Below are 25,338 nucleotides of genomic sequence, written 5' to 3'. Positions count from 1 at the left end.
ATTTTTGCTTCGTCTGTCATCTACATCAACAACATTACTCACGCCAACACGCTCCTTTAGCTCGACACCCTCCCCTAGAGCAACACACTGCTGAGTCAGGGCAGAGACGCGGCAGAGGCCACAAACTGCGCGAAGCAGAGTGTGAATGAGAGAATGTGTAAAAAAGCAAATATAAGCTGCGGGACGGGGTGGGTTTGGCCACTGCAAATTAATTTCTTCATTGTGGCTATAATAATGATCCAATCGTATCCCAATTCGGTGATCTGATAGATATAATTATTCCCTACGGAATGGCGTTTTTAGTTTTCTTTTATCTTCCAAATTATAGGTTTGGGAGGTTTTCGCCCTTTTGCGGGGCGGGGCTCATTTTTAAAAAACAGTGTGAGCATACATATGTCTGGATGCGAAATTTGGTGGCTTTAGCTTTTATAGTCTCTGAGATCCAGGCGCTCAACAAGACGGACGGACTGACGGACAGACGGACGGACAGACTGACATGGCTCAATCGACTCGGCTATTGATGCTGATCAAGAATATATATACTTTATGGGGTCGGAAACGTTTCCTTCTGTGCGTTACATACAACCGTTATTCGCACAAATACAATATACCCTATTTACTCTTCGAGTACCGGTTATAAAAAGGTATTAAAAACCTTTTTGACATAAAATAACAAAAATGTATTCCCAAATGTTTCCAAGATTTTTATACACGGTACTCGAAGAGTAAATAAGATATGTTGTATTTGTGGGGAAAAAATGTAACTACCGAAGGAAGCGTTTCCGACCCCAAAAAGTATATACACATATTCTTGAGCAGTATCAATAGCGAAGTCGATTTAGCCATGTCTGTCCCTCCGTCTGTTCGTCCGTCTTTTTGAGCGTCTGGATCTCAGAGACTATAAAAACTAGAGCCAACATATTTTGCATCCAGACGGCTGTATGCTCACAGTGTCACAAGTGTATTTCAAAATATCGCCTCGCCCCCTTCCGCCACCTCAAAGAGCGAACATCTCCCACACCCACAATTTTGAAGATAAAAGACAACTAAAAATGCCATTACGTAGGGAATAATTATATCTATCAGATCACCATTATAGCCATAATGAAGACATTAATTTGCAGTGTCTAAACTCACCACGACCAAAATTTTTTATTTTTGCACAATCTCGCTCACTCTGCTTCGTGTAGTTTGCGGCTCTTGGGGCTAGGGGGGCGAACTAAAAGAGCGTGTTAGCGTAAGAAGTGATGTATATGTAGATGTAGGTGACAGGTGTAGAACAAATTTAAAATGTCAAATGTAAAATTCGAAAAAAACCACTAAGGTAGAGTCCTACTGACTACCGGGTATACAAGTTGTCACACGTCCCTTCGCGTTTCATTTCAAACTCACAAGCACATTTTCAATGTCTCAATCAAGAACATTGTAAAAGAAAACTCTCGTTTTTACATAATCTTTGGATATTTCTTCATCGTTGTGTGACGCTAAATCGCGATTTTCTGGAAAGTTGGAGTTTTGGAAGCTCTATGAGATGCGTATATTCATTGTATCCAGAGTCCCAAAATTGTTCGACTTTTGCGGCTGCGTCGTGTCGCTGTTCATGTCCTTGTCCTTCGTCCATAATCGAAATTCATTTTCTGGCTTTTAATCAATGCGATAACGCCCCGGCATCGGTCTCCAGCTCGCAATGCCACGCTCCAGTCCCCCCACCAATGCCAAGCCCAACTTATGGAAATCGTTGACTTTCGTGCAGTCTTTATCCTGTTCTATTATCCTACCAACCTCCCTTGCACCCCCTAAAAACGTAACTGCAAAAAAAATGTTGTGCTGCAAAAACACCAAAAATAACGAGAAGGGACGTGTGAGACGCTTCTTACGCGTCACAACTTTTATACCCGGCACTCAGTACTACATCTGTACATTAGCGGTTATTTGTCAAATTTTAAATTTTTTCTTCATCTGTCATCTACATCTACAACACTTCTCACACCAACACGCTCCTTTAGCTCGCCCCCCTTCCCTAGACCCACACACTGCAGACTCACGGCAGAGTCAGAGCCAGCGGCAGAGGCAGAGCCAGCGGAAGACGGCCAGTGTTTTGCTATAAGCTGCGGGACGGGGTGGGTTTGGCCACTGAAATTAATTTTTTCATTGTGGCTATAATAATGATCCAATCGGATCCCAATTTATTGATCTGGTAGATATGGTCATTCCCTACGGAATGGCGTTTTTGGTTTTCTGCTATCTTCAAAATTGTAGATTTGGGAGGTTTTCGCCCTTTTGCGGAGGCGGAAGGGGGCGTGGCTCATTTTTGAAATACACTTGTAACAGTGTGAGCACACAGAAGTATGGATGCAAAATTTGGTGTCTCTAGCTTTTATGGTCTCTGAGATCCAGGCGCTCAACAAGACGGACGGACAGACGGACAGACGGACGGACAGACAGACATGGCTCAATCGACTCGGCTATTGATGCTGATCAAGAATATATATACTTTATGGGGTCGGAGACGTTTCCTTCTGTGCGTTACATACATTCACTTTGTGCACAAATACAATGTACCTTATTTACTTTTCGAGTACCGGGTATAAAAATGAAATAAAAACGAAACGGGAAAGATGCGTCTGAACAAAAAATGAAAACAGCAAACCGAATTTGATTTGTCTACCCGGTACTTGAGGAGTAAATAGGGGATATTGTTTTTTTTGCTCAAAAGTATGTACAATTGTAACGCACAGAATGAAACGTTACATACCTCCTAAAGTACGTATTATTGAAAAGCATCAATAGCCGAATTAATGTCCGCCTGTCCGTCTTGGTTATCGGCTAGTACTCAGGGACTATAAGATCTAGACTCGACTCTAGACCCACAACATTTTGCATCCAGACTGCTGTAATATCGCACTGACTACTCACACTGTTACAGGTGTATTTAAAAAATGATCCGCGCCCCCTTCCGCACCCACAATGGGCGAAAATCTCCCACAGCCACAATTCGAGAAAACTAAAAACGTCATTCCGTAGGGAAGACAAATATCTATCAGATCACCGATTGGAATCAGATTGGATCATTATTATAGCCAGAATGAAGAAATTAATTTGCAGTGGCTAAACCCACCCTCAGCTTTTTTTTTTTTGCACACTCTCTCATCCACACTCTGCGTCGTGTGGTGTGCGGCTCTAGGGAAGTGGGCCGAGCTAACAGAGAGTGTTGGCGTGAGAAGTGATGTAGATGTAGATGACATATGTAGAACAAATGTGGAATGTAAAATTCGAAAAGAAAAACAATAAGGTCCAGATATACTGACAGAGTACCGGGTAAAATGTTGTGACGCGTAAGAAGCGTCTCACACGTTCCTTCTCGTTTTTAGCTCGTTTTGAGCTGACAACCTTTCGTTTTCTTCTCGAATTCTCGCTTTTCTGTGTGTATTATTATTATTTGTGATTTATTATCAAATTGTGTAACATATGGCCAAAGAGAGAGGAAGGTACTCAGGGCGTAGATATGCCAATGTAGTGCCAGCAACTTCCAGAGCTTGAAGTTGAAGTCAGAGACCACCTCTGGCACAAGTTGCAGCTGTAATGTACATTTTTCGGTTTTTTTGAATACACTGTCTATAGGGTACTATATGATAAAGCAGGATTTTGCCCACAACAGGAAGGACTGTGAAAGGTTTTGTAATCAACCTTAATTTTATTTTTTTCGTAAGACACACCAATGAAACAAATATCTTCATAATCTTGACAAATATAAATTCGTACCAAATAAATTACAAATCTGTCATTCAATGCTAAAAAGGAGTATCTACATTTATTTTTACCCTTTCTACACATGCAAAAGCACTTCAAGAGTATTTGAACTTTTGAAAAGACCCGAAGATGGGTCTTGCTTGCGGAGTTAAAAATTTTTTTCTTGGATTGGTTGTCGATTGGCTGTCCTTGTTCTGGCGACCGAGGCCGGGGCCATTGGTATGCACACGCGTGGACCACGCATAGTTGTCCTCGACAGGAAGTCTAACCTAACCCGAGCAAATGCCCTGCACGTATTGCCCTTATAAGTTGTTGCCATATATATGTATGTACATATATGTGCATGTGCTACAGTACCAGTACTATAGGACAGTACCACCCCTGTGCTCTCTACATGCGTATGACAGTTGCTTGGGGTTCTTTGGTATGCACGGAGGACAATTGCAAAAGTCGTTGCAAACTTTTTGTTTTTTGCCAAGCCATGCTAACTGTCAGTCAATACACGAAATGCGAATGATATGGCGTATTTGTGTCCTACGGATGTTGACTGTCCCAGCTCCAGCTTCACCTCTGCTTCTCTCACTGTTTTCTTCTCCTACTCCCTTTGGGGAAAAGCCAAAACCTTATGACTTATTCAGTGAATGTTTGGCTGAGTTCGAGTTTTCCTCTCTCTTTCTCTTCCTTTTGTGCTATGTCTGTCTTTTGCAGCTGCTCTTGGACTTTAACCTGCTCTACCGCTATTCAGCTAGAATTCACGTCATTAATTATACGCCACGTTCGCCGTCGAAGCCATTTACGCATAATGAGAAAAGCGCCTCTCAAACGTACCACAGCGCGCTATGGTCCCACAGACCACTTTTGGTGGCCAAAAGCTAATTTTTAAAAGTTAAAACCAAGACGCGGTTTTTGGCGCTCTGTATTAGAAAAAGATTGACCATCAAAGCTGCGTACCAGAAATTTTTATAGATGGCGGCACCTTCGCAAAATCTGCTGTGAAACCTAGCGGTCATTATTGCACAGCATGTGCAGTGAAAAAGTACCAATTTTATTGCTGTTTTAAATATCTCATAAATTGAAAAATACGATTAACTGATCAAATTTTTTGGATGCATTTTATTCAGTAGGCTTTTTACTACGTGTTTTGTAATGTGAACGGTATCTAGTAGTTAACGATGTCTTCGTAATTGTATGTCAAAGTGAGGCCTTCAATTTGCATAGGTTCGTAGTGAAAACTAATTTTTGAGAAAGTTTTTTTAATAGAGTGCCACCTAGTCCCACCTCAAAACCTATTGTGTGTCGTAGACCAATAAATGATTGTTTAAATATCTATAGTCATAAATGCCACATTTGACCACAACTCTTACAATTTGCATTTATAGATCATAACCTCAAATGAAAGTTTTCAATGTTTTTTGCCGTTTGGAACACAATGAAGAAGAAAATTGTGAAGTAGGGTACCATTTTGCATTGCATTTAAGCCACAGTATTAGTCACTAGCTATGTATATTGGAGGGCTAGAGTGCAGCCAGTGTAATATTGTTTTATAATGGAAACTTCTGAAGAGCATGCTCTGTTTGAGAAAAAATGCGATTATCTTAGATTTTTAAGTGGTTTTAATTCGTGCTACGACTTTTTTTATAGAATCTTGATCTGCTAAACATATTCCCATTCTTTTTTTGCTTCTAACATTTTGAGAAAAAAAATTAAAAACTGATTTATCCTTAAAAAAAAGAGCTGCCACGCCCATTTTTCCAAAAAACCTTCCTTCTCCTATTCTTAACAAATATCAAAAGACTAAATAAAAGAATCTTGATTCGTTCGCGAGGTTTTAATTGAGGACAAGAAAAGTGGTCATTGGGACCATAGTGCAGCGTGCCACGGAGCAGAAGCAATAGCAAAAGCGGCAAATGGAATTAAAAGCAACACTAGTGTGAGTATTATTTGTGGTGGGGCAGGGCAGGGCTGGACAGAGCTACTTAATTAACTGCATGGTCAATAACTTTTAGGCACAACTTATAAGCTGCACTTGCACCACAAGAGTAATGGCATTTCGATTCTGACCATTGAGCATGTTTTTCTGTGCTTTGGCTTTTCGGTAATCACAACATAATAAGTGCGTGTATCACACCTTTCGTTCTTTAAATAGAAGTTATCAATATTTTGTGTGCACTTAATTTCGATGCGAGTATTAAAAATGCTTCATTAAGCGGAAAAATATACAAAAAACTCTAGTTCTCTTGTTCTCTACTTTTCTTCTTAGATCTGAGAATCATTCCTCATACTTATGTGCCTCTAAACTGAAGAACAAATGTCTAATAGACAGCTAAAAGCACCTCATCCAATACAGTATTCTCCCTAGAATGCGCACCACAACAAACTACCCCAATATAAGGAAATTTGCCGACCACTAATAGGAAAAACAAACACCACCGTATGCCCGCAGGACCCTCGCTCATCAGCCTGCCACCTGTCACACTCTCCTCGTCGTACATTCACATCTTGAAACTTTAATATGTACTTTCATTAGGTTTATAACGAGGCACGCATATCATCGGTCGACTGTCTCCTCACCCCCTACACCCCCACCACGCATCATTCCTTGGGGAGTCATTGACACACATTTCATCATTAAAGTGGCACAACAGCAATGAACGATGGGCAGGCAGGTCGCTCATCTATAGGGAATTCGTTCTCTCTTAAGTTATGATCAACACCCCAGGCACATTTCCATAAACCTTTCCGTGTAAAAATTTAGTTTCTTTCGACACTCAAAACTGTATACCTTGACCCATTTTCGTTCATTGCAGGGAAGGCGGGGTCCCTGGTCTTTAATGGCGGTCAAGTGGCTGACATAATCAGGCGACGATGGCAATGTGGCAATGGCAAAGATTTAAGAGTTAAAATCCTCAACATTTTGGCCCGTTGTGCGCGTGTCCACAAGTTCCAATTTAATTACACATCTGACCGAATTTGAATATTCTTCCCCCCTACACTACCCCGTCTAAAAAATGTATCTGAGTATATAACATAATGGTATACATGCCTTGGACCTCGTAAATTGAAAGCATTAAGATATTTAAACGAGGAGGGACGTGTGAGACGCTTGTTACGCGTCACAACTTTTATTCCCGGCACTCAGTACTACATCTGCACCTTGGCGGTTATTTGTCAAATTTTACATTTTTTCTTCATCTGTCATCTATGTACATCAAAAACACTACTCACGCCAACACGCTCCTCTAGCTCGCCACCCACCCCTAGAGCCACACACTGCAGAGTCAGGGCAGAGACGCGGCAAAGCACGGCAGAGGCAGACCGTGTCAGAGGCACAGGCCGCTCACTGCGCGAAGCAGAGTGTGAATGAGAGAATGAAAAAACAACAAATGCTGCGGGACAGGGTGGGTTTAGCCACTGCAAATTAATTCATTGTGGCCATAATAATGATCCAATCGGTTCCCAATTTGGAGATCTGATAGATATGGTCATTCCGTACGAAATTTTTTGAAATACACTGGTTTCAGTGTGAGCATACAGCTGGAGCCAAAATTTGGTGGCTCTAGCTCTTATAGTCTCTGAGAACCAGCCGATAAACAAGACGGACGGACAGACAGTCAGACACGGCTATATAAACTCGGCTATTGATGCTGATCAAGAATATATATACTTTATGGGGTCGGAAACGTTTCCTTCTGTGCGTTACATACAACCGTTATTCGAACAAATACAATATACCCTATTTACTCTTCGAGTACCGGGCATAATAACGTAACTTTTTCCCCATTGTTTTTTTATACCCAGTACTCGAAGATTAAATAGTACTCTATAGTACTGGTGCACAAAAGAGTATTTATGTGATAGCCGAGTTTATATAGCCGTGTCTGACTGTCCGTCTGTCCGTCCGTCCGTCCGTATTGTTGAGCGCCTGGATCTCAGAGACTATAAAAGCTAAAGTCACCAAAAGTTGCATCCAGATGGCTGTATGCTCACACTGATACAAGTGCATTTGAAAAAGTTCATGAAAAGTCATCGCTTATGTCAGATAGGTTAATGACGATGTGTCTTCGCGTACACATCGACGACTTAGGTTACATACACACATACATATGTACATTATACAGAAGTATATAAAAGGTATCAAAATTGTGACGCGTACCTACGAGATTTATTTCAACCACTAATGTTTAGGTAATACCAGCAACGTGATTAGCCCAAATCATGACACAAATTCATAAATTTCTCACAGGACTCAACTTGCTAGACCCTCTCTCTCTGTCTCTCTCTCTCTATGGTTCTGTCATTATAATGCCTTAAAGCCTTTCAGTTAGCAAAGTGTCGCCATTCTGGCTGCGTAAAATTAATACAATAAATGTATGTACATGCATACATACATATGTAGCATTGGTTGCGGGGGACTGCTGCAAATTTGAGTTTGGATGTTGGCCGTATGTGAGAGGAAAAACATTAGATCAATGCGGATACCCTGTGATGAAGTTTCAACGATTATAATCGGCCAAAGTTTAATGTAAATTGGCCTGACAGTAGGAGATTGTGACTCAATCAAATGAGTACGGTTTTTAATTAGAACATAAAAGTAAAGACTAGTAGGAATAAAATACTGGATCAAATACGGTTATCCTAACATACATATATTTTGAATCCAATAAAATATTGAAAATATTCTAGGCGAGATTTATTTCAACCAAAAACAAAAAGCGTTTCAAGTAAAAATCATTACATTCTTATATTTTCTTTAATCTACCATACAAATATTGTTACTCGGCTACAATCGTTTATTTTAATTCAATTTAAGCTGTCCAAAAATATATAAAGTATTTTAAAGATTTAAGCAAGAATCTCTGGCAGCAAACTTTTCCATAGCCCCCAAAAGTTGGTAGAAATCCTGGGTAAAATTTAAAACCTTTTTTACGCATAAATACGAGTATGCGAGTGCGAGTACTTGGTATACATATGTACATATGTACATTAAACAGACGGCAGCTGTGAGTGCAACTAAATCTACTTAAAAAAGCTGCATATTTTACCTACCCACCTCTCAAATGGCAGGCCAAGAGGGTTCCCACCATTTAAGGCCCAGGCACAGGCCTCTTAGAGTTTTCCTTTCAGCTGTGAGGCTGTACCAGAAAAATGCGTCGTTAAAATTTTGCTGGTTTTTGTGGATTTTTACTTTTGTCAGATTTATGTTTTCCGCTGGCCTTTTAGTTTCCGCAGAATAAAACATAGAGAGAGACTTTCTCTCACTGTTTCACAGGCTTTTCCAGAATCTGGCCAAAATCTGCCAGAAACAGTCATTGGGCTTTTTGTTCTGAAGGCTTTTTGTTTTTGCATAATTAACACACAGATTTTGGAAGGCTGTCTTGCATCCACGCACTGAGAGGGGCAGTTAGACACAGATACAAATCATCCGTCAAAATCGAAGTTAATCCCTTTGCGTTATGGACAGCAACTGAAATTATTTGCTTAAAGGCTTAAATCCTTCGCCTATCAAACAGCCAAAATAAACAGAAAAACATACGAATAAAAATCTCAAAAACCAACACAACAACATCAAAATAAAACGAGAAGGGACGTGTGAGACGCTTCCTACGCGTCACAACATTTATACCCGGCACTCAGTACTACAACTTAGCGGTTATTTGTCAAATTTTTTCTTCATCTGTCATCTACACCAACAACAATACTCACGCCAACACGCTCCTTTAGCTCGCCACCCTCCACTAGAGACACACACTGCAGAGTCAAGGCTGAGTCGCGGCAGAGACAGGGGCAGAGACGTGTCAGGGGCAGAAGCCACAAACTGCGCGAAGCAGAGTGTGAAAGAGAGAATGTGTAAAAAACAACAAAAGCTGCGGGACGGGGTGGGTTTGGCCTCTGCAAATTAATTTCTTCATTGTGGCCATAATAATGATCCAATCGGACTCCAATTTGGTCATCTGATAGATATGGTCATTCCCTACGGAATGGCGTTTTCTTGTATCTTCAAAATTGTAGGTTTGGGTGGTTTTCGCCCTTTTGAGGGGGCGGAAGAGGGCGGGGCTAATTTTTTAAATACACTGGTTTCAGTGTGAGAATACAGCAGTCTGGAGCCAAAATTTGGTGGCTCTAGCTCTTATAGTCTCTCAGAGCTAGCCGACAAGCAAGACGGACAGACAGACATGGATCTATCGACTCGACTATTGATGCTGATCAAGAATATATATACTTTATGGGGTCGGAAACGTTTCCTTCTGTGCGTTACATACAACCGTTATTCGAACAAATACAATATACCCTATTTACTCTTCGAGTACCGGATATAATAAAGAGAATTATTGAAAACAAACGCATGGCATTTCACTAACCCCGAATACACACACACATATTGGAAAGCGATGCCAGAAAAGCTGGGCAACATTTTAAAAGCTCCTATATCGTATATGGCTTTGCCCTCAGTCGACCCTTTTTTTTGCCAGCCCTCCCTCCTCTGCCTCCCTCTGCTCATTGATCCTGGGGGCCAATCATTTAGGCCTGTTTGTACTCATTTTTCCGAGCATGTACATAATTCGTTTTAATATTTGTCAATTGACTGCATAAATTTATGATAAACTTTGATCAATTTAATTGCTGTCCTAGCAATAGTCAGGCAGGCCAGGGCGGCTAGAGCTCTGCTTCCTTCCACACCTCTCATTGTTTTGCTTTTGTCGGTTATTGTAGCAATTTCTGGATTTGTGGCTGCCACTGCCGCTGCTGCTGCGTTCGTTTAATTGCGTTTAATTGATAAATGCGTCAGGGTCTGCGACACCACCGTCCTGGTGGGCTGGCAGGATAGGAAGGCAGGCAGTCGGGCGAGTTCCCATATGTTATTATAGATGATTTGAATAATTCAATGCACCGAACCGCCCCACCGACGTTAACTCCGCGACCGCCAGCTCGTGTCACGTTATGTTTACGCAATTAATTGCGCGGCAGTGTGTCCGAAGAACAACAGCAGGAGCCAACAGTGGGCTGGGAATGGGCGGAAAATTCAAGGAAATAGTACCCCTCTCTTTAATATTTTCTGGAATACAATTGTGTGTTCTTAGATGATGTTTAATTGAGAAATCATTGAATCAAAGCTGAAACGAAAAGGCTTTTAAATATATTGCAAAAATTGGATTAACCCTCGGGCCTAAAAGGCCAAAACATAATTGAGTATTCTGCTATAGGTTTTTTATGATAAGGATTAATATGATTCCAACGATGGCTGGTCAAATAAAATGTACAAAGTACTTACTTTGTCTTAACTTACATTTTTTCACATAACTTAAGTATCTTTCATCTGGTTGGATAGAGTACAGCCATCTATAAAGTGTTCCCAAACTCTTTGTGGTTTTAGTTTACCGTTTGAAAAATAATAAGCTTTAAAATGTTGATTTTTGTGAGGTATTCTTAACGAAAAATTGGGGTCTTTGAAGGTGGGTTGAACAATTTTAGCTCAGCCGTCTCTCCATAGTAATTGATAAGAAATACCTCAAACGAGGCGAAAAAATGCACCTGTACATAAAAAATAAAAAGAAACCGAGGTTTTTAATCCAAATTTCGTTAAAATACCGCACAAAAATCATAATTTTTGCATTTTAAAATTTCCCAGACAGTAAGCTAAAGCTACAAAGTGTTTGGATACATTTTATAAATGCATTTATCAACTTTTTAAAATGACAGAGTTCATTACAGCCAGATTTAAGATACATACACGTGAAATAAACAAGCGCTACCTAAAAATAACTTCTGCTATGGAAAAACAAAATATCAACAGACCATTTCTAAGCCCCATATCTTTCAGAATAAGTTGGTTTGGTTCCTTGAAGGAAAATCGTGCGGGCAGTGTTATTTGCACTTTCTTCATTAATAACTTTTACTTTCCTTTGTTATTATTTAGGTGTAATTTCCTACACTTTTCCTGTATCACTGTGCCCACGATCGGGTTGCTTGGTCATCATTCGCTTGTCGGCCTCAACTTTCTGGTTATGCACTGTCATTTTCTTGATAAGCATGCTATATACTTCCAGACATACTGCACATACATATATTCATTCAAACTGACGCAGTGGGGCACCAACCACGCCCACCACACGACATGACACGCTTCGAGAGGCAAGTCCAAGTCTCTCACCATTACTCTACTATATCCCATGGATAGTTTGCGACTGTGTTGTTCATAAGCAATTCATGTATGTAAATATTTTCCGTAAACACTTCAATATAAGTTTAGTGCCACGTGTCGCGAAGTTGCTGCTAAATTATTAAGAATTATTAGAGCAGCGCTAGCGAAAAAGTTGTCTGCCCGAGCTGATGAAAGAGTTCTTTCGCACATCGGGGACTTTCAAGTTCAGGGACAAGCGGAGAACCTGGGAGCACGCACACGCCTGCACCCGCAAGGAAATTGTGGACAATTTTGAGGGAAAATCTTTGGGTATGTCTCAACGTTTCAATGCCTCTCTTTTAGAGGAGGTATAGATAACTAAAGATCCTAAAAGTAATAAACCTTAAGTAAATATATCTGTTTATTTAAATATTCGCCACTCACCTGCACTATAAAAAACACTACCCAAAACCATTTTTCCGCTTCGAGCCAAACCAAATTTTTATACCTGGTATATAGGGTATATTGTATTTGTGCATTTGTGAATTTGTGAATGTATGTAACGCACAGAAGGAAACGTTTCCGACCCCATAAAGTATATATATTCTTGATCAGCATCAATAGCCGAGTCGATAGAGCCATGTCTGTCTGTCCGTCCGTCTGTATGTCTGTCCGTCAGTCCCGCGCAAAAGGGCGAAAACCCCCCAAACAATTGTGAAGATAAAAGAAAACTAAAAACGCCAATCCGTAGGCAATGAGCATATCTATCAGATCACCAAATTCAGATCCGATTGGAGCATTCTTATGGCCACAATGAAGAAATTAATTTGCAGTGGCAAAACCAACCCCGTCCCGCAGCTTATATTTGTTTTTTGCACATTCTCTCATTCACACTCTGCTTCGCGCAGTGGCAGAGGCCTCTGCCTCTGACACGTCTCTGCCTCTGCCGCGTCCCTGCCTTGACTCTGCAGTGTGTTGCTCTAGGGGAGGGTGGCGATCTAAAGGAGCGTGTTGGCGTGAGTAGTGTTGTTGATGTAGATGACAGATGAAGAAAAAATTCAAAGTTTGACAAATAACCGCTAAGGTGCAGATGTAGTACTGAGTGTCGGGTATAAAAATTGTGACGTGTAAGAAGCGTCTTACACGTCCCTACTCGTTATACCCGGTACTCGAAGAGTAAATAGGGAATATTGTATTTTTGAGGAAAAGTGTATGTACATATGTAACGCACAGAAGGAAACGTTTCCAACCCCATAAAGTATATATATTCTTGATCAGCATCAATAGCCGAGTCGATAGATCCATGTCTGTCTGTCCGTCTGTCCGTCTTGCTTGTCGGCTAGTTCTCAGAGACTATAAGAGCTAGAGCTAGAGTTGTGACGCGTAAGAAGCGTCTCACACGTCCCTTCTCATTTTTTTTTTGTCTGGACGTTGATATGCAATGACTGCACCACCAAGTGGCCCATTTGACACCAAGCCGAAGCATGTTACGCGCGTAACCCGGTAGAACGAAGACCTCCTCCCGCCCAACCGACCGGTCGGTCGCGACCTAGGGGAGCTGCCGCATGACGCGCGGCGCGATTAGCCGAACAGGTCGCGAAAGATAGATGTTAGGCTAATATTTGAGGGAAATTAGATGCACGCTCCTTTAGCTCGCCCCCTCTCCTCGCCGCACACTGCAGAGGTCGCAAACTGCGCGAAGCAGAGTGTGAATGAGCCACTGCAAATTAATTTCTTCATTCTTTCTAATATAATGATCCAATTGGACCCCAATTTGGTGATCTGATAGATATGGTCCTTCGCTACGATTTGCGGAGGCGGAAGGGAGCGGGGCTCATTTTTTAAATACATTTGTAACAGTGTGAGCATACAGTAGTCTGGATGCTAAATTTGGTGGCTCTAGCTTTTATAGTCTCTGAGATCCAGGCGCTCAACAAGACGGACGGACAGACGGACGGACGGACAGATGGACGGACAGACAGACATGGCTATATCGACTCGCCTATTGATGCTTATCAAGAATATATATACTTTGTGGGGTCGGAAACGTTTTCTTCTCTGCGTTACATATGTATGTACATCCACATTGTGCACAAATACAATATACCCTATTTACTCCTTTATTACCGGATATAATAACTACGGGAGAAATAGGCAAGTATTAGTGATTTAAGAAGAGGAAGGGAGTTAGTTGAGGATATAATGAGGTACGGGGAATTATAATCCGAGCATAAAACACATCGGTCGAACAAGCGAGATATAGAGAGTCTTCTTTATATAGGGGACGTCAAATTCCTTTGACCACCTCTTTATGAACCCAATCACGCCCATGGCTTTATTTACCATGGTGGAAATATGTGCAGAAAACTTTAACTTAGGATCTAGTTTTACACCAAGATCATAAGCCAATGTAATTCTCTCAAGAGAACTACCGCATAGAGTGTAAGAAGCCAGCAAGCGGCTGGAGCGATCAAATGTGATTGCAAGATAAGAAGTTTTTGAAGAGGGCTCTTTGAGACCTAGAACACAGGTAGCTAGAAATACATCTCAAAACATTACGCGGAAACCCTAGAAGGTCAAGCTTTCGAATGCCTTACTAAAATCAGTGCAAATAACATCCGTCTGCAAGTGACCTTGGAAGCCTTTAATGTCAAAGGAGGTGAACTCTAAAAGATTAGTGGTTGTTAATCGTCGCCTTATTAATCCGTGCTGAGCTGGTGATATAAGTAATTTGCAGAGATGTTGCAAGTGTGGAGTTAAAATTTTCTCAAACATTTTTGGAATAGCGGATAACTTAGATATACCCATACAGTACATGAGTACACAGCCGGGAACTCCGTCAGGGCCCGGTGAAAATACCGGCTTAACTAATTGAAGATCATGAAGTTGGGAGCTTCACAAAGGGTAAACTATATGGATACACGTGATCTGGAAAGCTTTCCTGGGAATAAGTTGTTCGGAAAAATTGTGCAAAATGATCGGCAATTGCCCGATCATTTTTGGCCGCCAAATGTAGAAGTGATAGCGAGGATGGATGTGCGGACGTTCTACGATTGCTGTTTCCGAAGCTGTGCAACTGTTTAGTCCTGTGAAAAACGTATCCTCCATCGAGATAGGTAGTTCCTTTAGCATTGAGCAATATGAACGGAGAAAATTTACCCGAGCCGGCCCAACTTCCTGCAATATTCTTGATTTTAGGTTCTATAGAGTAGATAGCTCTTTGGTGAAACAAGGAATCTTCCCACATATAATCGGACGAATCGGACACGAATCAAAAAGTGTGTCTAGTAGTATGGTAGCAGTCTTCATTTATAGCGAGCAGGCCTCAAGGTTATTAAGTGTGCTGAGCTTACTACGTAAGCCGCGATCATTTTGATAGGCTACTAGAGAGGAAGACCGTTTTTTGACTGAGAGGAATTGCAGTGGGAAGTGGGAATAAAATTATCCCCGCCCCCTTCCGTCACCACAAAGGGCGAAAATCTCCCACAGCCCCAATTTTCAAGATAAAAGAAAACCAAATACGCCATTCCGTAGGAAAGGACTATATCTATCAGATCCGATCCTTGGGATCCGATTGGATTATTATTATAGCCACAATGCAGAAATTCATTTGCAATGGCTATCCCCACCCCAACCCAGCAGCTTTTTTATAAAAAAAATAAAAATTGTATACAAATTGTGACGCGTTATAAGGGTCTCACACGTCCCTCCTCGTTCTTCTTAGCCTTATGCACTTTTACAGCCAGGTGCTCTGTCCAAAATTTAGGGGAGCAAATGGTCTCGAAGTGAGTCGGCGATACGCTAATTTTGAAAGATGCTATCTCCCTGGCACAAGAGAAAATAAGCTAGGCATGCACTCACGGATTAGCATAGGTAAACGTATAAAGGTAGTCAATGAGTATTTTTAGAGACATTTTGAAATCAAAAACCGATCGTTTATCCAAAATAGAAAGGAAAATACGGAGCGCAAAACAAAAACACGTCTGATCACTACGAAAGAGAACGAACGTTATGAGAGAAAGAACCATAGCTGCATTATTTAGCTTTTCAGATTCGCAATGTTTTTTAAAACTAGCTCCAAGATCCTTAAGATTTCTAGCATAGAAAAAAATTAATAATTCATTTAAAAACAGTAATGCTCCAAATCTTTTAGAAGAAGTTGGATTGGTTCAAAGCGTAAATAAAAAGTATAATTTTGTCGAGTAATGTATTGCTTTTCTGCACTATACCATTTTCCAGAGAGTATTGTTTCAAGATTTTGAAACCAGGTTTCAAGTTCAGGTGCGAATGGGATTGCCACTGGGACCTGTCGTCACGACTTGCGAAATTATCTATGTTTTCTTTCCACCTATCGGTCAGGAGGATGACTGCCCCTCCTGGCACATAATTGCGGCAAGTCGAAGATAAATTACCCAAACTCAAAACTTTGACCTAAGCGCCGTTGCCGTGAGTAAGATTAATGATGCGGCAATTGCCGACAGCCAACAGTTCTCTCCTCCTCATACCACATGCCCCCATAAAGCGACCGGCACACAACTATCACAGCACTCCGACAACTTTATGGGATTTAAATCAATGGTTATACTCCAGGTTTTTCGGGGGGAGGTGTAGTGTAGTTGAGTGGTGGACCGACCCTTTTCCCCTAGGGGCAAGAAACTAGGGAGGGCAAACAACATAATAATATCAACAGAAGGCAACTAATATATGTATGGGTAAGGAGTGTAGGTAGAAGTACCGTGTGTGGCGACCCCCGCACCACTGTAGCCCATATCACTTGCCCTCCCCCCTGCCACTTAGGTGCGAGTGGGTGCATATTTATGGATACAGACACTGAGATACTCAGCAGAGAAGATACATTTATTGCTTTGGCATAAACTTTGAGTAATACATTTTACTTTTATTGTTCTGTTTGGTTGATCCCGTCGACTGACAGACTGGCTAGTTGGCCTGCTGGTTGGGTGGCTGGCTGGAGTTGAATTGGTGGAGTTTCACAAAGAAATCACCTTGCTAAGGAGTGCCAATGGCAGGAGATTGTATGTGCTGCTGGAAGGCGGGATATTATGGTGAAAGGGGTACACTGCGAAATTGGCATATTTATGAGCCAACGCCAGTTTCACGGAAGGCGCTGCCAAAAGTGGCAAAAAGCGATAAACGATAAACGACACTTGAATGAACTGACTGTATTTTGAAAGTGTGAGTGTTGGTGGTGTGTTATTTATATGGCCAGGCAATTGTAGGAATCCCTTCTGCAGGAGGCTAACATATTTATTAGAGCGCCTCACAAGATGAATGCATCTTAAAGTTTTTGCACCGCTCTGCTAATGGTTTCATAAAACACAATACGTTGCATATGTACATACATATGTATTTATATCAGATTGTGTGTATGCAAGTCAAGCGCCCAAACGATTCCCTATGGGGCATTTGACCACTTTTTCTGGCCGAAACTAAATTTTTATTGACGACAAAATAATATTTTTTTAACCGATATTCGTAAGAATACATAAGTCTTTAATGTTACATACCCAAAAAATAAACAGTGTGCACCACTGATATAAACAATCAAAAATTGTATGAGCAAGAATGTTTTCATCAAGTTTAAATTGCAAGAAAGTTGTAAATTGATCAATTTAAGTGCATTTTTTACAATTTTCTTGATTCAGACAATTAAAATGTGCTTGTGAGTTTGAAATGAAAGGAGAAGGTACGTGTGAGACGCTTCTTACGCGTCACAACTTGTATACCCGGTACTCAGTAGAACATCTGTACCTTAGTGATTTTTTTCATTTTTACATTTTTTTCTACATCTGTCATCTACATCTACATAGCCTACCTACATCCACAGTTTAGAAGATAAGAGAAAAGTAAAAGCGCAATCCCGTAGAGAATGGTCATATCTATCAGATCCCTGAATAAAGATCGGCTCAGGTCATTATAATAGCCAGAATGAAGAAATTAATTTGCAGTGGCCTGCCCCGACAACTTCCAGTAGCTTTGCCTCTGTTTGCACATTCTCTCTTTCCACACTCTGCTTTGTGCAGTAAAATTGTAACATATGTATGTGCATATTTATCACACTAAGGTTACATATGTACATACATATTTATGTATGTACATACATTCATATATACATATGAACGTAAGTTCACTGAGTACCGGGTATACAAATTGTGACGCATACGAACAGTCTCACGAACGTCCCCTACTCGTTATACATAGACGTTATGTATGTGAAGATACATTTAATTGATGGTTATTGACTAAAAACCAACCAGCAACACCCCAAATACAAATTAACTACAGACATTGTCTAATACATATTCTCAAAACAAATTCATACCACAACTGGGTTACAACGATGGTTTCGCTTTCACCATGACTTCATAAATAGAGAGGATTACATCTATGTATCTCAGCGCTCAGCTCTCAAGTTATCGAAATATTGTAGCTATCCGGAAAAAACCTTGGTAATTCTACGCCCCGCGCATCACACACAAAAAACTGTTTTATAAGTTGGTAAAAGTATTTCTCTAACGACCTAATACTTAAGCCAAGCCAGGAAGCAGGAAGCTTAAAACAAAAGCAAACAGTTTTAGCGAACTTTTGCAGGGTGTCTGAGGAGTGAGACTCATTTAATTTACTTGACGCCGATTAACTGAAATGTATCTTGAGGATATATGTATATGTATTTATGTATGTATGTACATAATATGCATATTTGTAAATCTACTTGTTCGCTCGTAAAAACAGGCTACTCCTCTGTGCACCTCCGAGCACAAAACCAAACTCAACATTTTCATGTTTATCTGGGTTGAATACACGCTCACACTTTGTTAAGTTAGTTTAAAGTTTTGTAAATTATTTTTAATTATTTATTTTATTTTTTGTTTGGTTTTTGTACTCTGCCTCATCCGTTACCTTCCAATGAAACCAGACAGCTTGTGGGCTATATTTAAAAGCCTCATTCTCACATGTGTGTAAAGGATACAACACGAGAGTGTAAACGAATAAGGGAAGGCAACTTACGTTTGTTATTATCGCACAAACTCGCAGATTTTCGACAGGGAGTTGAAAATGCTGTGGCTGGGCGGAATGGGGCACGGCTCTGCCTCTGCCAACGACTCCCAAATGAATGCTACGCTTTTTTCTGCTACTTCTTTCAGCAACTACTCGTAACAGTAGCAGAGCGAGTCAGAGTGCGAAATGTCCAAAGGAGGACGCTTATCATCCATGTACTGTGTCCAAGGCTCACTTTTCTGCTGTTTGCCTTCCAGCTCGTTGACATTTCATGTCACTGTGTCACCGACATAAAAAATTAAAAGTATAAAAATGATGCACAGACCTCTGTGATCCATCCACCCCTCTTCAGCACCTTCCCGCACAGCCTCCGACACGGAAAAAACGAGCGAGCGACTCTGTAGCTCTGTTTAGAGCAAATCGCTGGCATTATTATGTGCGTACTAAAAACTTGTGGTCTTCCTGCCTGGCAGCCTGGCTGCCTGACTGCCTTCGTGCCGCTTGTTGACCTTTCCGTGGAAGTGAACTCCAGTATTTTCCTCGAATGAGGGACTTTTCATATCTCCCGCCTCTCTGTCTGTTGAATGACGCAAGATGATGGCTCGAAAGGCTAAGGGCTAAGGGGCTAACGGATGCAGAGGACGGACACTTTGTTGTGTATTATTCCCTTTGCCATACTGTTAAAAGGCACGAAAAAGGGTTATCGGACATTTTATGGGTGTTATCAAATGAATGAATAATGAGCTAAACATACATATGTACGTACATAAACATATAAATATGTACAAACATACATACATATGTACATATGTATGTACGTACTCACGAATATGTAAAGTATACACAGCGAGGTTTTAAGATTTCCAGCTTAGATCCTTCAATAACACTGCTCGACAAAATCGAACTTTTTTTTATCAGTGAACCTAACTGACTTTTCTGGTAGATATCGGACAAAGCCATTTTTTTGAATAAATTATGGTTTTTGTTAATGAATTATGATTTTTGAAAAATTTGTAAAGTCTGGTATTTTTTTAAAGCTTTTTTCAGAGGTAGTGATTTGTTTTTTCACATTACTTAAGTATCTTAGATTTGGCTGTAAAGAACTTTGATTTTCTGAAAAGCTGATTGATGCAGCTAAAAAGTGGACCAAATCATTTTGTAGGTTTAGCTCACCGTCTGGAAAATATTAAGCCTTAAAATACAAAAATGTTTATTGAAGTGCGGCATTTTTTACATCATTTTTATTTCATGAATTCAAGAAAAGTAAAAAAAAATCCTATTATACCCGGTACTCGAAAGTAAATTGTATTTTTTATTTGAAACGTTTCCGACCCCATTAAGTATATATATTCTTGACCAGCATCAATAGCCGAGTCGATTAAGCCATGTCTGTCTGTCCGTCCGTCTGTCCGTCAGTGCATCCGACTTGTTAGCCGACCATATATATCAGATCACCGAATTTAGATCAGATTGATCATTATTATAGCAAGTGGCTTAACCCAACCCGTCCAGCAGCTTTTTCTATTTTTTTGCACACTCTCTCCTTCTACACTCTGCTTCGTACAGTGTGCGGCTCTAAGGGCAGTGGCAGAGTTAAAGAGCGTGTTGGCATGAGAAGTGATGTAGATGTAGAGGACATATGTAGAATAAATTTAAGCTGTTACATTTGAAAAAACCGCTCATGTACAGATGTAGTACTGAGTACCGGGTATAAAAGATGTGACGCGTAAGAAGCGTCTCACACGTTCCTACTCGTTTTTATATATTTTTTTTTACGTCATATGACATTATACTTGTTGGCTGCCAGACGGTAGCAGTTCATGGAAGGGGCTAAAAGTAGGGGCCGGCTGGCAGCAGTGGTGTCTAGGGGTCCGGAGACAGTCGGTCGCGCCTGTCACGCACCCACGCCCCCAAGCTGAGGGCACCCCATATGATGCGGGAAATGAGAACGGACGGACGGACTGATGAACGGCTTCCATCTGAACCTCAACCTTGTACAACAGAAACTTTGTACAGAAAACGAGAAGGGACGTGTGAGACGCTTCTTACGCGTCACATCTTTTATACCCGGTACTCAGTACTACATCTGTACCTGAGCGGTTTTTCCAACACGCTCCTTTAGCTCGCCACCCTCCCCTAGAGACACGCACTGCAGAGTCATGGCAGAGTCGCGGCAGAGACACGGCAGAGGCAGAGACGTGTCAGGGGCAGAGGCCATAAACTGCGCAAAACAGAGTGTGAATGAGAGAATATGTAAAAAACAAATATAAGCTGCGGGACGGGGTGGGTTTAGCCACTGCAAATTAATTTCTTTACTGTGGCTATAATAATGATCCAATTGGATCCCAATTTGGTGATCATTCCCTACGGAATGGCGTTTTTAGTTTTCTTTTATCTTCAAAATTGTAGATTTGGGAGGTTTTCGCCCTTTTGCGGGGGCGGAAGAGGGCGTGGCTCATTTTTGAAATACACTTGTAACAGTGTGAGCATACAGAAGTATGGATGCAAAATTTGGTGGCTCTAGCTTTTATAGTCTCTGAGAACAAGCGGACAAACAAGACGGACAAACGCACGGACGGACAGACGGAAAGACAGATAGGGCTATATCGACTCAGCTATTGACGCTGATCAAGAATATATATACTTTATGGGGTCGGAAACGCTTCCTTCTGTGTGTTCCCCATGAATACAATACTCTTTTTACTCTTCGAGTACCGTGTATAATAAAACGCAAATAAAAAACTTTTACGACATTTTTATCGTTTTCGTTTTTGTTTTGTTTTCCGTCCATCCATCCAGCATCCTGACTTCTTCGACTTTGTCGATGTTTTGCATGTTCTGTGGAAGGTGAAAAAAAGGTGGAATGGGACGCTACACACTCAACCGTGTGATGTATCATTTGTTTTACATGGTCAAACGAAAATACTTCGATTTGTCACCATCGGTGTTCTGATTGGTTTTTCCACCCCTCACATCCCACATCGTGTGAAAATATGTAAAATTTGCTCAAATAGATTTTGTTTATCGAATTTGATCACCATATTAGTGTGTGTCAATCAGTCAATCACCAACATATGTATATGTACATATAATATATCCTTTGGATTTGATATTTTAATGCCAGCCAAGGCCTTGGAAAGCAAGTCCTCCGATGACTCAAAAGGTTTGGGAGGAAAACTTAAGTGCGAAGAAGTCACGTCTCGCCACTGATAGCTCTTACCTGTCGACTAACAAAAGTCTAGCAACATAATTCAATATTAAAACAAAATTGTGTATTGCACCCAAAAATTCTGCACTCATTTCTCTCTTTACAGTACTGTACAACATTTTTATGATCTCATTAAAAGTGAAAGTGAAAGTTTTACTCTCTATAAGTGAGTTCCTTGTTTTGTTTCGTTTTAACACATTGTACACCAAACAAAATTATGAGCTCATATCGTGAGCTCTGTCAGAATATGTAGAATATGTGTGTGTAGTAGTTTGCAAAACGTTAACAAGGCTTGTGAAGTAAATGACGCAGGTGCAATGATTTCCCAAGAAAATGTTAGTTTTTGTTAAAGTATATTTATAAATTGCTCCTTGATGTTAATTTTTTTCTAAATTTGTTACACAACTGTGTATGTTTATATGTTTTTTTTATATTTTACTACAGTGTACAGAGCTTGAGCAGGAACACACTGTAAAAGAAATAGAATCAACTATGATAGATATTCAATGAAATAGCAAAACCGAAGAAGATGAAATTTGTTCAGATTATTCACAAACCATTCGAGCAATAGCATAGTATCCATAATAACTAATATTGGCTATAACTAATGGGCAAACAGCAAAACACAATTTCCGTTGATGTTCAGACTAGCTGTAAAAGAATAGCTGTTCCAGCGATTAGTGCAGCCTTTTCGGTTGCTAAAATTGTAATAGCTGAAATGCGCTTCAGAATTGCCATCACCGAAGACATGGTTAATAAGATTATGTTCTTACACTCAAATATTGATGGCTCGCAAGTGGATGTATGTACATATGTACATATTTAAATCACGAAACGTTTCCGACCCCATAAAGTATATACATGTATGGTTGATCAGCATCAATTGCCTATTCCTATATACATACATATGTACATATGTATACCTACAATAACATATATTTTACTTATTCCCCGAAAACTTAGAGGCGACTTGAAATAACTTACGGATTTTTCGGATGGGGTATATGTGAGAATCGGGTTGTTATGGGATGGATAAGGGCTGAATGTCGGTGGCTTTGGTGGCTCTCTCGGCTTGGCTTGGCTTTCTCTCTGTTATATTTTTCGACGCTAGTTTTATGGCTGGTCGTAATGTGCACAGGTACACACACACTCGAACACACCGCCGGGAGTCTTAAAGCTCAACAATCGTGCTAATGGACCGTACTCGTCCTCGCCCTTCGTCCTTCATCCTTGCCGATGTAGTCGTCGACGGCTTTTGCTGGTGCCGTAGTCCAAAGCCAAAGCCAAATTTTTTATTTGTTATTATATACTTTGGCGTGTCAAATAAACATCACACATCTAGCGTACATGAAACCTGTTTTATATGCGACTTCACTTCATGGATGTGGAGTCTTCTCCTTCTCCTGCCGCACCGTGCTCATACCGTACGTGTTGTGGTTGCGCATTTTACTTCAAATCTTTCGTCCCTTTTTTTAAGGCTGGGAACTGGCATATGACAGGGAGAGAGCCCCAGTGTGTCACACGACTGCGGCTCATTTGCATGAGTTGTCGCAGGCTTTTAGTCGAAAACTTCCTCCGTCTTCCGTTGTATGCCGGGAGACGGTGCGGAGAGCAGAGGTTACTTTCCCAAAAATATATACATTGGTTCAACAGTAATTAAAATACAATTAAATCTACGTTAATTGTAATTTGCGATCAGAAAATGATAATACTTCTGTATTGTTGTTACAACATTTTAATGCACCAATTGAATCATGGTTTTATAAATTGAACATTAAGTCAGAGTTGACCCACTTAATGCGATAAAAGACCCTTTGAAAATCGGGATGTACTTCAAAAGTGTATAACCAAATATGAAAAATAATATTTCTGAATTAAATTAAATTTTAAATAAATAATCAGAAGTACTAGAAAGGAGTAGATTTACAATTAAATGGCTGTGATAATTGCCATTTAACATTGAAGAATTGTTCCTATTTTGTTGTCTATTTGTTTGTTTATCCATTGGCATCACGAACACCAATCAACTGCTGCGTGCAGTGGCTTTGTATGGTATATTTTTTGGGACTATCTAGGCATTCGCTCTATTGTTTTTCTATAAGGCAAAACCACTGTGCACTTTTGATGCGTGTGGACTAATGTTAATTTTATGCCAATTCATTTGCTTTCTCTTTCCAAACGTGTGATTTATGCAAAGCAGCAAGAAATAAACAAATGCCTGACGGGCCAAGGCAAGGTGTCTTTACACTCTGAATTTTTTCACGTTCTACAAAAATGATGAAAATGTCTCCTTAAAGCACTCTCTCCTCCCTCCACTCTCTCAACCAAGTATTTTTGAAGCTAATTTACCTTCTCTTTTTAACGCTTACAGCATGCACCTGTACCTAGTACTGATCTCGTGTCTGGTGAGCTCAACGCACTGCTGGCAGTTCGATGGCGGAGGTCACCGATGGTCGAGGAATACGGCCAGGGTGCAGGCACGAGGACCATCGCCACCGTTGCCGCCAGGAGGCCGAGGCCGAGGATCGGCGGCATTGTTGGGCTCACAGCAACAGGAAATACTGTATGCCTGTCCACTAAACTCGATGTGCCAGTGCGCCGGTCTGCCCAACGAGACTAGCATGCTGATTGAGATTAATTGCAACGAGGTGGCACTGTACAAGTTTCCAGGTAAGAGATAGGACGCGACACACCCTCCACACTCAACCTCCCACTACCAGCCATTCTTCATGCCACACGTGAGGGTCTGCGCGCCGCCTGTCAATGTGTCCGCCCCGTCCCCCCTTGGAGCTTCAAGCTTGTCACGCCTTTTATTTATGTGGCAAATATTTTCATTGCCAGTTGGTCATAAATTGCCTCGGCCACACAGCCCACAATGAAAGGACTTTCGTCCTGGCTGCCAATCTCAATCACCTCGCTCCCCTCCCTGCTCGTTTGGTCTTCTTCCGCCTCGATGGTGTCCCTTTGTCACTCGTCCTTTCATTTGTGTTTTCCTCTGTTATGCCTGCAGCGGGAAAAATGTAATTTTTTAATGAAGCCTCAAATGGCTTTGTCCTGGCCCCACAAACAAAATAAAATCTTACATTTAAGTTTTCCAATTAGTTGTAAAAACAAAGTTGTATTTCATTTTAGTTCCTTTTTTGCTGCCTGTCTGCTCTGCTCTGCTTGCCCGCCCCCGCTAGTTTGACTCTCTGTCGGTCTCTCTCTCTCTCTCTCTCTCTCTCTCTCTCTCTCTCTATCAAGT

At 40.9% G+C, this 25,338-nt stretch overlaps 1 protein-coding gene across 2 annotated transcripts in view; it reads left to right on the top strand.

Annotated features, from left to right (window-relative positions):
- LOC117900703 (chaoptin) overlaps window positions 1-25,338 on the top strand; it is a 72,658-nt gene that overhangs the window by 15,575 nt on the left and 31,745 nt on the right. The window contains exon 2 of one of the 2 annotated variants that reach the window (XM_034811157.1): window positions 24,466-24,764. In XM_034811157.1, coding sequence (XP_034667048.1) covers window positions 24,467-24,764 — 298 coding nt within the window. In that variant the 5' untranslated portion in view covers window position 24,466. Of the gene's footprint in view, window positions 1-24,465; window positions 24,765-25,338 lie in introns of those variants that run through there. The other variant, XM_034811156.1, reaches the window with a different exon arrangement.

Source organism: Drosophila subobscura, chromosome U, assembly GCF_008121235.1.
Source record: "Drosophila subobscura isolate 14011-0131.10 chromosome U, UCBerk_Dsub_1.0, whole genome shotgun sequence".
Classification (NCBI taxonomy): Eukaryota; Metazoa; Arthropoda; class Insecta; order Diptera; family Drosophilidae; genus Drosophila; species Drosophila subobscura.
Note: the sequence above shows the minus strand (reverse complement) of the source record. Positions and strands in the feature narration are given on the sequence as shown.